Raw genomic sequence first — 16,014 nt, forward strand, 5'->3', positions numbered from 1 at the left:
AAAGACAAAGAAAGGTTTCTATGAAGAAAATACCTTCTACTAAGCCCACCTGATATATCTGGAACACAAAAGCTTTTCGGCACAAATTAATGCCCTCTAGAGCTTGTTTTAACAAGCTGTTTCAGTTTAATAAAAAATAACACTCTTCCAACAAACCTTGCCCCTCTTGCATCCTTAGACCATCACAATACAAACACACTACTACTACTACTGAGGAAGAGGACACTCAGCTCTCCGCAAACGAACACTGGTATGCTAGAACACATTTAAAATAGGAGTGTGCTCAGGGACAGTTACTTCAGCATAGATGAGAGTCTACAAATACACATCCTAAATTATATATATCCCCTTAGACTGCATTATCAAACGGTAGCTTTTGCAACTTAAAAATTACAGAAAACAGAAGGACTTGATTACTGCTTTTGGCTAAAAAAAAAAAGCTACGTGACATCAGCAGCTTTAATACCTTTCTACCAGCTAGATATTGGGTATACAGCTGGCCACCAAATGCCAAAAAATGCACACAAACGGTAACTCCAAAGAGTCAGAACCTTTAAGCTAAAATATTTCAAACTTAGAGCTGAACTTGCTATAGAACAATTAGGAAAAGGCATAAGTAGTAAATTAAAACTTAGGAAGGAAAAAAAGATGAATTACTAGATTTCTGTAATTCCCTGAGTAAGAGGACATGTTAATTTGAGTCAGTGGGCAGAAACTGAGATCTGCAGGATAAAGAACACAGATTCTTTACTTTAATGGCATGCACTGGTACAGCTATAGTTCTGCTTTCACTCTACAGGGGAATGTGAAAATAAAAATATATTAGAAAAATAACGGTAGTGGCAACCCATCTAAAATGAAGAAACATTATCAGCTCAAGATTTTACTTTAGTTTGTAGGAAAACTATTCCTGAACAAATTTTTAAAAGTGACTAGTAATGGACACTAGCTTCAGTCGTTACATTCCTGTATCTGCCATTTTTTACTTGCGTGGCATTCACCTGTTGAATGTACAAAAACATGTCCAACCCTATGGAAAGATAGTCATTCCATTAAAAGCTTTGATTATGCAATCAGGAATTTTACTCAGTTTAATTTATGGAAGTTTGACAAATTTAGTACAATCTTCTTTATAATATGAACTTTAAGGCACTCTCCTCCCTCTCGCAATCTCAATTTTTGTAAAAATGTACTAATATAAGCTAATTATCATCTGTGAAGTAAAGAGAACGGTGGTACCAAGACTGTATAATCTTTTGAGTGATTGAGTGTGATTTCTAACCTTGGTCTAAGTTTAAGACTTAAAAACTGGTCTTTTAACTGGTCTTTTTAAGTGTTTAAATGAACACTTTAATTCCATGTTTCAATTTTGCGAAACAAGTAGTAAGTTCTTGGTATTTGTACTTGTTCCTACTCTCTTTTGTGCAAGCCAGCGCAGCGTAGTGTCAATCCCACAGTTGTTATTGGAAGAAGTTTTTTTCTTCTTTCTAAAAAGCAGAAAAAAAACCATTCCAAAAAAAAAGATTTTTTGATCATCAATTAGTCTTAGAAGCTGACAATCAGAACAGGCAGTACCACAGAGAGAGGCAGATCAAGTTTCTTTTGTAATAGTCCAATCAGGTCTAAAATCACTAATTATTTATCTCCAACACGAAAAGTGAAGCACTGCAGTTTGTAGATCCCTCAGCCTGCAGCATCACCGTTCACAGACTGTATGCAAGAAGTACAGATAATTTACTTCATTTAGGAACATCGCACATCCCACTTCTGCTCAGAAAGACACTGAAGTCAGGAACGTTCCTAGCTGAGTCAAAGAATTAATCCTTTGAATCAGACAATGTGTGTTGCATATAGCCAGCAAAAAATTACACAGCTTGAAGAGGTTAAGCTTCCCAACTAAGACAGAGTACCTTTTCCCAGATTCTAATTTTCCATCTTCTTCTCCTGTTTTAAAGTACCTAAGGGAATAAGGAAGTTCTATAGTTTTATCTACTACATCTGTGTACCTACCCAAGGCACTACTCCATCCTCTCTCATTTCCAATCATACCACTTTTGTTGTTCATGCTGTTCAACCTAATTATCAAATTGCACTGGGGTTTTTGACTTCGCATGGAATTGCCTAAGACAGAACTAAGCGAAAACTCACTTTGTCCTTGCAGGGCCTCTGGCAGTTTTGTGCGGCACATACAGCATTCTCATCATCCGACTCTTCTGCTCCTGACCAGTCATACTTAGAAGGAATATCGAGAACCTTCTTCTCTCTTTTTTTCTCTGTGCTTTCCTTTGCTAGTTCCACCTTTGCGACAACTGCTTTCTCTCGCTTTTTCTTCCGCTCCTCTTCCTTAGCCAGTTTCTTTGCCAGCTTGTTTAGCTCCTTTGTCTTATCCATGGTGAGTTTTAGCTTCTTCTTCTTGGGTTTTTCCAGTTTTTTCAGCTCTTTAGATTTTTGCTTCATATCTCCAAAGAACTGCTCTGCTCTCTCCAGCTTTCGTTTCCGCTTCCTCTCAGACGAGTCTCTCCCTCTCATTTTCAGTGGTTTCTCATCCATGCTGTCATCCTTCATAGAAAAGGTGAAAAGAGATTTTTTTTCAAATCCAAATTTCCATATACTGCAAACGTGTCGCTTGAGAGATGTACTTTCCTCCACCATTACCCTGACATGGTATGAAGAAACCTATTCAACAACATACTGTTACAAATTCTAACCAAAAAGGGGCTCAACTTTATTTTCACCATACTAGGAAAAAATAGTAAGTGGTATCAACTGTGTCAAAGCGATATCAAGGAATCAAAAATGTCCACTGGAAAAAGTAAATCATCAGCAAGGGTAAGGAGGCAGAATAGCAATAATTACAACTCCCTTCTCACATTGCTTTTTAATAAAAGTTGAGAAGATTAATCATTTGTTAGATGTTCTTGCTTATTTTTCATCCTAGGTCAGTCTTGTCTGTAATTATTTTTGAGAGAAAGCAATTGCTATTCTGGAGATTAAGCAAGAGCAATTGTTGAATTCTTAAAATGTATCACCAACTCAAGCAAGAAAAGAAGTTAACAGATCCATTATTTGAATAGCTTCCAAACTGGCACACATTGTAAATATCCTGGCATCATTAACAAATCTTAAATAGCAGATTCAGATCAGAAGTGAGGCTTAAAATTGGCAAAGTCTGTCACTGCAGGTAGCATCCACAGTGGCAAGTCCTATTTATACCTGAAAGATTCACATGTATAGCTCCTTTGTACAAACAGGACTGACTCAATTTCAGTAAATCCAGCTATATACTTTAACCTTAATAATTATTAATAGATTAAGGACATACTATAAGCCAGTAAAAGACTGTTTACTGTACATTACTCAATACAGCTATTCCACCCAAAAACAAATCCTCTGAACATCATTTTACAAAAATCTACCTATTTTGCACGTAAATAGACACAGAAAGGTATTCAATTCAAAATGAGTAGTTCTGGTTAAACAAGTATTCATAAGGGTTAACCAGAAAATGTTGTAACACACACACCCTCTTACCTGCCCGCCCCCGCAAAAAAAGCTGTGCTTAACTATTAATATAACAGTCTAGCGTACTATTTATAAATTGCTATTTGCTGGCATTCAAACTGTTCTTCAACCAATTCCATGCCAAAACCATTGCGTTAAAAGAACATTAAGCTTATGAAGTGAAGTACTTGGGTCAAAACATAGTAAAGCAGTACTACTTTGGAGGCAGGGTCTGCTTCATACTACTGTCCTAACTTATGGCAGTTTGGCAACACTGACTTATCCATTGTATATGGATGACACTCAGAAAATGAGACAACTGATTAATATGCTCATCTAAACTCACTGTTCGCAGCATGTAACCTTCCATCTTATATTACTGTACACTATGAAAAAGTCAAGAAATAACCATCTTCAATATATTTCCTGTGCAGTTCAGTAATCCAAAAAGCAATCACATAGTCCATAACTACACATGGTCAAACTGACCCCTAACTTCAGCTGACAGATGATAAAGGATGGGTTCCAGTACAGCTCTTCAACACATGAGTTTTCCTTCTCTTCCAGCACACATCCCTTACCCACTGCATGAATGAGGCTAAGTGATTTGGACTAGACCTCAGAATCAGCAGATAAACCTGCCTCATTCATTGTCAGCTGAGCAAAGTGATCAGAACATCTTCACAGTATATTAATAAAAGAATTGCTATGTCTATGCTATTCTGAGGAAGAATAGGAATCTTATTACCTGCATTACCAAACAAATGTTTTATTAAAAAAACAGTGTTATTTCCCCAGTAACAACAAAAGTTCAGCAATATACAAGTACCAAGTTATACAAGCTAAGTGTAGACTTTCCATCTTTCTAAATGTTTCTTGTAATTCTTTTGCTTCTGATTCCAAGCATAATCAAGAACAGCGTTTCCTTCCCTAACCTTACATTTTCTAAAATAAGGTTTGCATATGGGACTGCCTGAGAAAACTGTTCTAAATATGGTTAATTGTGGAGGGCACTGCTATGGCATGAGTTATCAAGAACTAAATTTTTGGATCTCTTATTCTGTTATTTTCTGGAATCTACTACTCCCCGGCTGAAATCCAAACACGTCAAGTAACTAAGCACTCAACTACCCAAGATTGTATTTTAAAAAAAACCACCAAAATAATGTGGGGTTTTTTTTTCCATACCAGAATATTTCTTCAAGTTCCATACCTCCATGACATGAAGGAACCTGTCCTCAGAGGGTGGATGAGTAGCCTGTAAAATCCGCCAGATGTGCTGGGTCTCATCCAGTGATACCTCTAGTAGATCTCCTACCATCATTAGATCTTCTAGCTGAGCCTTCGCTCCAGGTGACAGCTCCAATACAGGGGGCTCCAAACTACGAGGTACCAATGGACTCTTCCGAGGCTGCTTCCTTGGAGTGCTAGAACCTTTCAGACAGGAGGCAAGTCATATAAGGATAAAAGAAAGAGATCAAAACCAAAAGAAATGACATACTTTTCACAACAACAATCTAAGGACGGAGACAATCCAAAGCAAAAAACGTTGACACAGGTTTATATATCAGACATCAGGAAACTAACTGCAATGTAACTCTACTGTACCTTCTTACAGACAACTAGCACAGGTAACAGAGCAGTTCCCCTCCCTACTGACTGCTCAATTTTATCTCAATGTATACAAAAGCAAATACCTTGAGAGCAGCTTTTAGAAGCGGACGAATATGCGTGTTCGGCACAGAATGAGGGAGCAGTCCACATGTGTGTCACCACTTCCTCTGATTTAATAGGGATTTCCTCATCACAAAACAAATTGGGCTCCAAGCTGCTGGAAGATTTTACACTTGCATTGTCCTGAAAAAGACCCACAGAAAACATGCAACATCTGGATCCAGAAAATACCTACTTCAAAGTAAATTCTACTAAGACTGACCAGTCTGCTGTTCCTTAAACCCTACTTTGAAGCACCCCATCAGAGACACCAAGACCATGTGCAAAAGGTACAGGTTATATCCCTACTTAAATAGTGGATGAACACTGCAACTATGGAAATAGGTCTATAGATTTATAGTTAGTGCATGAGAAACACTTGACAAGTTTTCTCACTCAGCAGTCCCTCAAGTACAGTCTTCACAAGTCAACATAATGAAAAGAGGCTTACTCTTAGCCTACATGATTTTTTTTTGCTTGAAAAATTTGACTGCAAGACCATAAAGACTGGCATCTTTAGTAAAGCAGGGGTATGCTGAGTAAATAATGGTTACTATAGAAGGAAACGATTAAAGATCTTACAGGTGAGGAAAAAACAGGGTGTTCCAGCACAGCAACAAATACCAACATAATGGCAAACAATCAAACGTTACCCTGGGATCGGGACTTTTCTGGCAGTCTTGAACCATTTTAAGATAGGAGCAAACACTGAAAGGAAGAGGGCCGTAATACTTGAGACTGTTGTGAATATTTCCATGAACAGGGTAAGGATGGCATTGACTTGTGCTCAGCTCAACACATTGTGTAGGACGCTCAATACACTCAATGCATTCTGTAGGATGGATGCTTGACTTTTTAAGTACATCACGCTCTGAAATGGGATGCATGCCTTCAGGTGCAGGTGGATCCATTAGGAGAAGAGAGGTTAGGAATCTCTTGGCAGTGAGAGAAGCTTTGTTTGACTTTGCATTACATTAGGCAGAGAATCCAGAGAAGGCACAAGCCCATCCGAGTAGATTCCCTGATGCCCGCTAGTACTAACTTCCTCCTTACTCACCCCTCCAGGTGAAATTAATAAGCATCATCTCCTCAACCAGTTGGCTATTTCCACAGCACTTTCCAGAACTTAGCCACCCTGTCACATTTGTGATGAAACTGGCCAACAGGTTAAACATACTTAGCATGCCATGTAAGACTGAAATCTTTCAGAAAACAGTAAAAATCAAGAAGCTGGCTTGAAAGAAGAGAAAGGCCGTAGAGCATTTATTGACAATATTTACCTGAAGATTAGCTGTGTGGGTCCCAAAATGGCCAACTCAGGAAATTGTACCACCCAGACACTGTCATTTCATGACATAAAAAGGGAGTTTAAGAATGGTAATCTCTCTCTGGCTTTCAGTTACATGTTTAAAAGGAAGTGAAGTGCACACTAATGATTTCAGTACAGAACTAGAAGTGGGAAATTCAGATTTAAATTGCCCAGATGAAAAGGCAGAATAAATATATTCACAGAGAGGAAGGTATTTCTCCCTACATAGTAAAGGTTCTCTCTCATACAGTATCTTGTTCTGAATATCGTATTATACTACATTAAAGAAAGTTCAGGGCCAATAGGGAAATTAATAGGAAGATATCAGCATTTGGTGGCCGCAGGCAACACAGGTGCAAAGGAATGAGAAAAAATACATAAGCAATTAAAGGTGAAGAAAGTTCACAGTAAATTCAACCAGTGCATCAGTCTGCTTGAAACAAATCTTAAAAACAAGTCTAGCTATTGCACTCATAATGGAGTATTTGCTGGCAAGAATCATGTTTTAATTAGAAGAAACACAATATAATCAAACAGGCCTTTTCACATCTGTTTTTGTAACCACTGTTGTACTTGAGATGTCCGAGATCGTGGTTTTTGCAATATAGTCTATGGACCCTTAGGGATCCATAGATATTTCTACAGGGTCCACAAGAAGTTATTAAGAGCAAATTCATACATGATGCATCATGATCTAGATACTACGGTTTTTTTTTTAAACACATCACTCCACTGGAAAATGTTTATAGATCACAAATTGAAAAAACCCAACCCTTGAAAGCCAGTATAAAAATAGTTAATCTCTGAGCAACTTTGCTATTTCTTTTGAACTTTACTGCTCCTAGTTTAGACCTGAAGAATTTGGTTGCCTGAAAATTTGTCTTCTATTCCAACCATGTTAGTCGACCTAACAAAAGACATTTCTGCTCCCTATCAGCTTTGCTTCCACAGATTTTTACTTTTAGGTTTTTACAATTACATACAGTGATGGACATCCAAATCAAAAGGATTAAGTAACAGATTTTGAAATCAGGACAACAGAATCATTAAACAAATGAAATTACACTCCTGCAAAAACCTCAGATCCTGACAAGTATATGACATCTTGACATATGCTTTATCACAGCCTCAGAAAATGCCACATCTTTCAGAAATGCCTTATTATGACTCCTGATGCAAAGAACAGTTTGGAATTTTTTTTTTAATATGAAACTAATTTAATTAAAAGCTGTAACACCCAATTGCAATGTACTCTTGTTGGCATTTCACATGGGACTGTAAGACAAATGTGTGTATTTGCATATAGCTGCTTAGAAACAAAATACTAAAAATAGGAGATTGAGGCAAATCATACCGGGAAAATTTGCTGTCCCTTTATAAACCCGAAAATCTACCTTAGAAGAATTTATATGACCACACCGTCTTTTAAGTTAGCATCTTTTAAGGTAGATATGACACTATCACTAAAAAGAAAACACTGCACAAGAAGAAACAGTGGCGTTGCTTTTGTCTCTACATAGGACATTTCAGAAGTTCTGAAGTGAAATACATCACAGTGAAAACACTTGGCTATTTCTACAATTGCCTTTTCTCATGCCAATACTTCTCTACCTAAAATATTTTAGAAGTTTAACTGCAGTTACAATTTCCGAATTGTAACTGAATCCAGACACTAATTTTACAAGACGATCCAGACATCTAGTCCTGAAAATTTCCACACATCCAAAATTGAACACATGTACCTCCTTTATATGAGGGTTGAATGAAGAGAAAGGTATGAAAACATGAAAGAAGCTCTGGCATCAGGAAAATTCTTATAGGGCATGCAGTTTTCAAAGACCAATTTTTTGCTGTAGCAAAAGCTGTTGAAGAGCTCTCCATATAGACACTTGCTCATATTTATGATTCATATCATCTCTGAATGGGGCATAAAGACAATGTTCATCCTCCATGGTATTATAAATACAAACCCCTTGAGAGGTGTATCTTTTTCCTTAGCACTAAAAGGCACCTTTTGAAACTCAAACAGGACATTTGGAAATTTTCAATAAAAACATTACAAAACTTCCCAATAGTCCAGAACTCTGATAAAAATCAAGAAGTACCTCTTCTGCAACAGGAGTCAGGGCAGAATGTACATAGATAGCTTAAGATACAAAAAACATTCTGAAATAAATTGAATTAATAAAAAACAGGTGTTCTGGATTAATTCCATGCAGACAAGCACATATTGCATTACTTACCTTTATATCATAGCCATATGTCTCCCGGATGTCTTCATCAGAGTCTGTCTCTTCATCATCATAATCCAAAGTCTGCCGTGGGGATGAGGACACACTCCCTATCACTCTGTTAAAGGCTGATTGCTGGAAACTAGTCAAGTGTCCCTAAAAGAAAAATGGAATATGAGAATGAAACGATAAAATTTCCAGAAAAATCTATAAAAAAGCTAACAAGTTATTGACAAAGAAAACAGTGGTTCTTTTAGCCTGAGGATAACTGCCTGGACAGTTACAGAAAAGCCTAGTTACAGCAAGATGTGAAGAAAGATAGGAAAATATCCAAGCAAAAGGTTCTATTAGATTTTATTTCCATGTTTTTGAATAATAGTGACTAGGAAGATCTAGATACTGCTATTCAGTGCTACCAAATTATAGCCTGTGGTTGTACAAACTTCTTCACCACAGCATCATCTGATCTCAATCTCAAGATGAAGAGGTCAGCTGTAAAAGTACTACTGTTTGTCTACAGTCTAGTTTCTACTAACAAAACACCAAATGCCTAAGAATGACAATCCATGAGAAATTATAAATATTGAGACCTTTGATTCTGTCAAGAGGGAAATGGAATTTGGACACCGAAGTAGCCACTGCTTTACACATCTTCAGGCCCTTAGCCAGCTGTTATATCTGAACCGATATTTCTTATAAGCACCTTCAGCAGTTGCTTATCCAGTACAAAGCAACAGGCCTGTTCCTGGAGCAGCATGTAACCGACTGAACCCAGTCACAGCCTGAGACTGAGGAGCACTGAACTAAGTAATTTTGATATGTCTAATTCTCAGCTTTTAACTGCCCTCCCCTCTCCCCCAAGCTTCTCCAAGAAAGATAAGGCATTTGACACACTGAAGAAGGACAAGCATGGTAAAAAGCAAGATATTCACATCCCTACCTGCAGGTCTGGGTTAGCTGCTGCTTTCTGTAGTTCTGCACTGATTATTTTCTCTGTTTTCTCCCGTGCCGCCTGCTCCACCATTCGCTGGCTGAGCACAGAAAGCTTAGCCAAAGCAGAGGACAACTCGTCAGTGGCCAAAGCCTGCCGCGCTCGGTCCTGCCAACTCATGGCACGTTCTGTCAAGCACTGCAATGCTTCCCCTTCCGGCAGCCGTACAGGCAGCTTCTGCAGGGACACCAGCAGAGACAGTATTGTCTCAAGCCGTGGCCTTCGAGAACGCATGCAAAGTGGACACAGAAACTTCACTTCTTTGGCCTGCCAACTAGAGCCCTTCTTCTGAGAACTTGTTTTGGGAAGGGGCACACAGCCACTATGAAACCAGTCTTTGCACAGCTCACACTGTAGCATGAATCCACTAGCTGTTTTGCGGCAGATACAGAATTTGACTTCTTCGATTCGATCCACCATAGTCATCTTGGCCAGGTTAGCTGCCCTGAGAGCATGCATGGCTTCAATCTCCTTCTGTTCCCGCTCCTTGAATATAGCCACCTACCCAGCAAAGACAAAAAACAGTTCATGACCTTCAACAGCTAAGAGAGATTACATTTTATTAGCAACATAGGAAAAGAAAAAGGAAACCCCATATATCAAGAGATCTTCCTAGCTAAACTAGCCCAAGATTTAGGAATTGTGTGATCTAATTAAAACTTTAGCTAAAATACCTCCTCCTCAATTACTCATTACTCCCCTGAGTCCTTCTGACAGAGATTCTATGTAAACTTTAGACAACCTTCTCCATATCTACAAAGTTTCTGAAGTTCATAATTAAATCTGTCATAAGACCACCAGAACAGGTTTTGACTGTCAGAAGTCAGAGAAAGTTCCATCCGTCTGTCTACTGAGACAATGCAGCTGAGCACTGTTTTAATATTGACTCAGCACCAGGAGCATCTGAGTGACCACGTATCTTCCTGAAGCAACTTGCATTTCCTCAGTGTCTCCATTCAAGTAACTATAACAAAGCATACTAAGGTAAAACAGACTGTGTGTAAGCCACATTAATGAGCCTGCATATATTTTCTTTGTTCCTGGAGAAAGGGCAGCCAGATGACAGCAAATTCCTCTGATAAGCTGCATGAATATCCTCCCAACAAGGAGGAATCAAATATAACATTCCCCCCAGCCCAGTTTCTATGACCAAGCACTTACAGGCTGCCCTCAAAATCGACCTAATCAAATATGTCTTGGTACTGTTTAAGGTAGAACTGCACCTCATTCCTCATTATTTTGATGGGATTTCAATAAATGTTAATAATATTAGATGAGCAGCCACAAATATTAACCCAAGAGCATTTAAGTCTTAACATAGCCCAATACATACTAAATACCAGCACTTATACTCTGAACTGTGCTTCCCTCTACTTTCACTGCAATTAAAGCTGAACTACATTCTTGTGTCAAACATCATATTATGAGATATTCGTTTCAGTGAGATTCATTTATCAATTCTTCCATAAGATTTCTACACAGATTAGGGACAAATTAAACCCACTACCTTTCATTGCTCCTTACCACAGCTGCAGTATCCCTGGCCTCCTCCAGCCCATCCTCCAGTTCACTTAGGGATTCCAAGTCAAGATCTTTCTCCTTTTCCTTCTCCATCAACTCCTTTGCCCTCTTCCGCCTATTCTTACTGCTCCCATAAACACCAATGTCAGTCCGAGGGCTCAGAACCTGTAACCACCAAGAAAACTTACACCGTCAGAACCAAGGATGCCAAGAACAGAAAAATGTTCTAACCTATAATGTTATGATTTCAGGGACATATATGAGAACATTTAATAAAGGAATTACAACAAAGTTACCAGAGAGCAAAAAATACTCGGCAATCTAACACCTTTGATATCTGTCAATTAATGCTAGGAAGAGGAGATATAAACAGAAAAGGATACAAGTATTTCATACATGTTGGATTGGAATGTAATCAGCACCACAGTGATGTGGCAGGTCAACTTGAAAGCCACTGTGTTTTCATGATTAAATTACAAAATCTATTCAGATTAAGCTATCATACATATAGCTAACTGAAATACTGTACACAGTTAGGTATCAGTAGTTTAACATTCACTTCAAGCGCCTTCATCATATTGCAAGTCTTAAAGATCTGCCATGATTTCATATTTACATCAGCAATTTGGTGGCTGAAACAAAACTAGAAAACATGCTATAAGCCTTTTAATATCAAACATGAGAGGCTGCAAAGCACTTTTAAGTTCAAGAATTAAATTTTAAGTAATCTTGATTAGTTGGAAGGCATACTTAAATATAAAATCTAGCAAATTAAATTCAATATAGGAAAGTTCAAATTGATACATTTAGGAAAACAGTCAAATGCAAAACCAGAACATATTAAATAACTAGTTAGGCAGAAGAATACAGAGAAAAAAATTTGGACCTAGAGTGCATCATAAACTGAACAGAAATCAGTGTGCTGTTGTTGCAATAGGGGCAGATCCCACTGGGAAATATTAAACAGCAGTATCGCCTTTGAGACACATGATGCAATTATTGCACTTCACATGGCACTAGGGAAGCCATAGTGAGAGGATTCTGTCTGGTTTTGGACATCATACTAAAAGTGAAGACAAACCGCAGAGAATAGTAATAAGATAGAAGTATGAAAAATTCAGCCTACAAGAAAGCATTGAAAGAACTGGAATTGTTTTCCCTAGAAAAGGGAAGTCTGTCAAGTAGATATGATAAATCTTCAAACACATGAATGATTTTTATTAAAACAAAGACAGTGACTACATTCATTGAAGTGAAATAAACAGGAGCTGACTTAATTTTTCTTATAGTTAAACAGCTTATAAAATATCTAATCTATTTTCTTAGAATTTAAGCAGTGGAACAAGTTAAAACATTCATCAAAGACAGCTTCTATGTCCACTTCAGGCCTACATTTCTACAATTACACAGAAAAAGAAATCTTTTTCTTTCCCTCCCAAAAATAAGTTTTAATCTGTTTCTTCAAAAGTAACAGTTGAGGTTGTCTATACATAAAACAAGACTAGCCAAACAGACTTTTTGCCTTTTTCATTCTTTTCACCTGAGAACACTGAAGTTTTTTATTATATTCTATTCTCAAAAGGAGCTGTAATCTACTGTAATTGAACCAGCTGTTCTATCCAGACCACAGAGGGCCATCAAGATCAGTTTCTGAAGGCTGACACAAAAGTGTCTGTTGCTCACCTGTAACAGACTGTAGCTTGAGTTCTTCTTCAGGAAAGTCCTTCCTGTGCGCTCTCTCCAGGCACGTGCTGCAGCTACCTGTGACTCCAGCTGAGGCAGGGCATCAAGACGCACTGGTATTGGGCGGCCTTTGGCAGACAAGCTCTCCAGTTGCTCCAGGTAGGCATAGTTGCTCCCGTTCTGGAGTAAAAGACATTTTTTCTAAGCCAATGATTCCACCACTATATCAGTGGCCAGCTTAATTTCAAGCCATAGACTATTTTGTCACTGACTAAAATAGAGTTCCATAGGAAAGGAAAGGAGGGCAGGGTTTCAATCTTACTGGTATATTTAAAACTATCTCATACAGTTTTTATTTTAACAGCCATTCTGACATGGCCAGCTAGCTTATGGAGCAAGACGACATTTCATTTCTAGATGGTTGTCTTAAACGCTGTCTGCTTAACAGCAAGCTACAGTATCTGAGAGTTGTACAGGGGCCGATGTGAAATCAATTGGGATTCTCACTTCAGTTCCCAGCAAATACCTGATACAAGAATAGCAGTTGCAGTCCAGAGATCAACACCTGGAAATATCACAGAAGCCATGTCCCTTTTGGATCAAGTTATGTGGGTAGAGCAATAGAACGGGGGACTACTGAACTAACAATGTCATAACTTCATCTATTTCAGACAGAAAATTTCAGCCATCAGTGCCATTAAATCTTATGCCCGTTTTGGGGAGAAAAAACAAACAAAAAAAAATTTCCTTAGCCAGTTCCAAAACTGAAGACCTGTGAGCAGAATATCTTCTGCTGCAGCTAAGCATTTCCAGTAACAGTCTGCAGAACAGTTTCAATATCAAGTAAGGCCCTTTGAGAGTTACATTTGTATCATAATGAATTTGCCGGCTTTTACATCCCCCATGAAATGCATAAAAGGAAGGGAAAAAGAAATTGGATAGCCAATGGGGAAACAGCAGCACAGAAAGAAAAAGAAATTCAAACACACAAGCTATGGTAAGCGCATTTAATAGCTATAGTAAGGTTTCTCTTAGGGTCACCTTTGTGGATAGAGAAGCTAGGAATAAAGAACACGTCTAAATAACAGGATGCAAGCAGAAGATTCCAGTCCCTGCTGCAACCCCTACCTGAATGGCCTCCACTTTGGCTGTCCAGTCTCTAGCCCGCTGCAGGGCTTCTTTCAGTGCCAGCACATTCGGCAGGTAAGCAGGGATGTTCTTTGCTTCATTCACGATGCCCTCCAGAGCCATCATACTTTGGCGCGGTCTAGAGGAAGAAAAACCCAATTCCAGCCTTCTCTCAAAATGCCAGTCAACTAAAGACATAAGTTTGACAGGCTGGTGATGCAACTTCATCACTACACCACAGTGTAGGATACCATGGCTCTATTCTTGGAGGGTGCTACTGGCTACCAAATAACAGGAGAGGTGAGAAAGCTGATGGACTTTGCACAATCAAGTTCCAAAGGGCATAGCATCAGAACTCCTTAACATCAAGGAAGCTGTCTTGTGTGGCATACATACTCAGTGTTTTTTGTTGAGGGGGATGAATAGCAAAGACAGCAGCAATTCACAGTGCAATCCTGCCACTGTGCAACATGACAGGGAATCAGCTCTTCTGCAACTCATCAACCACCTCAAATCCAACTCTTGAGCAATCAAACCGCTGGGAGGTAAAAAAAAAAAGCACTACAGCTTCAAAGCCCCTACTTTTCACCACACTCCTCAACAGAGGCTGGGAATCCCTGAAGTGTGTGACCTGTAAGAACAGTTTGCAAAGGAACACTCACCTGGCCTGCAGGCAGACCTTGGCCTTCTCCTCCCACCTCTCTGAGACTGTAAGCAGCTCCTGCAGCTCAGCCATGGCTTTCTCTACAGCATGGTGCGGTGCCAAGCCCACGCCTGAGTCAATCAGCTTCTTCATCACATCTAGGGTGACCCTCTGGGGATCCAAGAGGGTGGACCTCACCTCATCCAGCCACCGTGCTTGCTGCAGTTCTTGCTTCAGCCTTGGCAGTTCAGGAAGTTCTACGTAAAGGCCAGAGCCCATGTCTATCAACTCCTGCAGCTTGCAAGAGTCTGGGATCTCATCCATCATAGCTTCTTGTGCACGCTCATGAAATTCTTCAACATCATCAAGCAGATTCTGAAGTAACATATCGTACAAATCAATTAGGAAAACACGCCCATAGAATCAAAAGGGAAAGCTGACTGAGGGATCAGTCAGCTGCGAATTTGCATGTGATCATCACATAATCAGTCAGAGCTTCTACACACACTGCCAGCTAGTTTGTCACAAGCCATCAAGTCTGACACATATTAAGTAACAGACCACCTAAACTCATTTGGCCTAATATTTCATACACTATGCATATTAGGTGGATGAAACTCTGCACCTAAAATAGTACAACTGCAACCAACTACAGCTGCCAACAAAACAGAATATTAAGCACTGCCTGGTCAACATTAATTTTAAAACAGTAGGGGTAAAGGCAAACAGATCATCCTTTCAGTCTACTGTCAGGGGCATTACAGTAATGATGGTAATGCACAACGGAACACAACATGCTGAGGAAAAAGAACAAGCCAGAGTTGTATGAAGACAGGAATAGCAAAAGATTATTAAAATAACAACGGTCAGGTTTTAAATTACTATTTCCTAAAGCAGGCCCACTACTTAAACACACCTGGGTTTTATCTCAAAAAGGAAAGAAATGAAAATGCAAAACCCTCTAATGAAAGGAGACAATTTCACAGAAATCCAACTGCACTGCTGCAGTTGTCCTCATCCTTGTGTTTTGGCACTGCAATGAAAAAAATCAAAGCAAGCAAACAGACAGGAAAGAATCTCTGCAGGAGATTCATTCAAGGACATTCAACCAGTATACTCAATTGATTCACTACTGAGTCTCTTACAAAAAGACAGGTATTTCTGATAGCAAGTCGATGGCACAATGAGGAGCAAAACCCACACTTCCTAACCCTTAGCTTACTGCCCTTTTTGTCTGATGCTGTTTTTCATGATTGTCTGGAAACCAAAAGGCATTTATGAAAAAGAACAAGAT

At 38.9% G+C, this 16,014-nt stretch overlaps 1 protein-coding gene across 3 annotated transcripts in view; it reads right to left on the reverse strand.

Annotated features, from left to right (window-relative positions):
* Positions 1-16,014, reverse strand: part of KDM5A (lysine demethylase 5A) — a 51,507-nt gene that overhangs the window by 3,136 nt on the left and 32,357 nt on the right. For 2 of the 3 annotated variants that reach the window (XM_075158759.1, XM_075158752.1), the window contains exons 19-27: positions 14,740-15,095; positions 14,078-14,216; positions 12,950-13,129; positions 11,270-11,431; positions 9,695-10,246; positions 8,767-8,910; positions 5,199-5,358; positions 4,715-4,935; positions 2,149-2,559 (exon numbers count right to left, since the gene is read on the reverse strand). In XM_075158759.1, the coding sequence (XP_075014860.1) occupies positions 2,149-2,559; positions 4,715-4,935; positions 5,199-5,358; positions 8,767-8,910; positions 9,695-10,246; positions 11,270-11,431; positions 12,950-13,129; positions 14,078-14,216; positions 14,740-15,095 (2,325 nt within the window). Of the gene's footprint in view, positions 1-2,148; positions 2,560-4,714; positions 4,936-5,198; positions 5,359-6,494; positions 6,555-8,766; positions 8,911-9,694; positions 10,247-11,269; positions 11,432-12,949; positions 13,130-14,077; positions 14,217-14,739; positions 15,096-16,014 lie in introns of those variants that run through there. The other variant, XM_075158768.1, reaches the window with a different exon arrangement.

This window comes from Calonectris borealis, chromosome 1, assembly GCF_964195595.1.
Source record: "Calonectris borealis chromosome 1, bCalBor7.hap1.2, whole genome shotgun sequence".
NCBI classification, from domain to species: domain Eukaryota; kingdom Metazoa; phylum Chordata; class Aves; order Procellariiformes; family Procellariidae; genus Calonectris; species Calonectris borealis.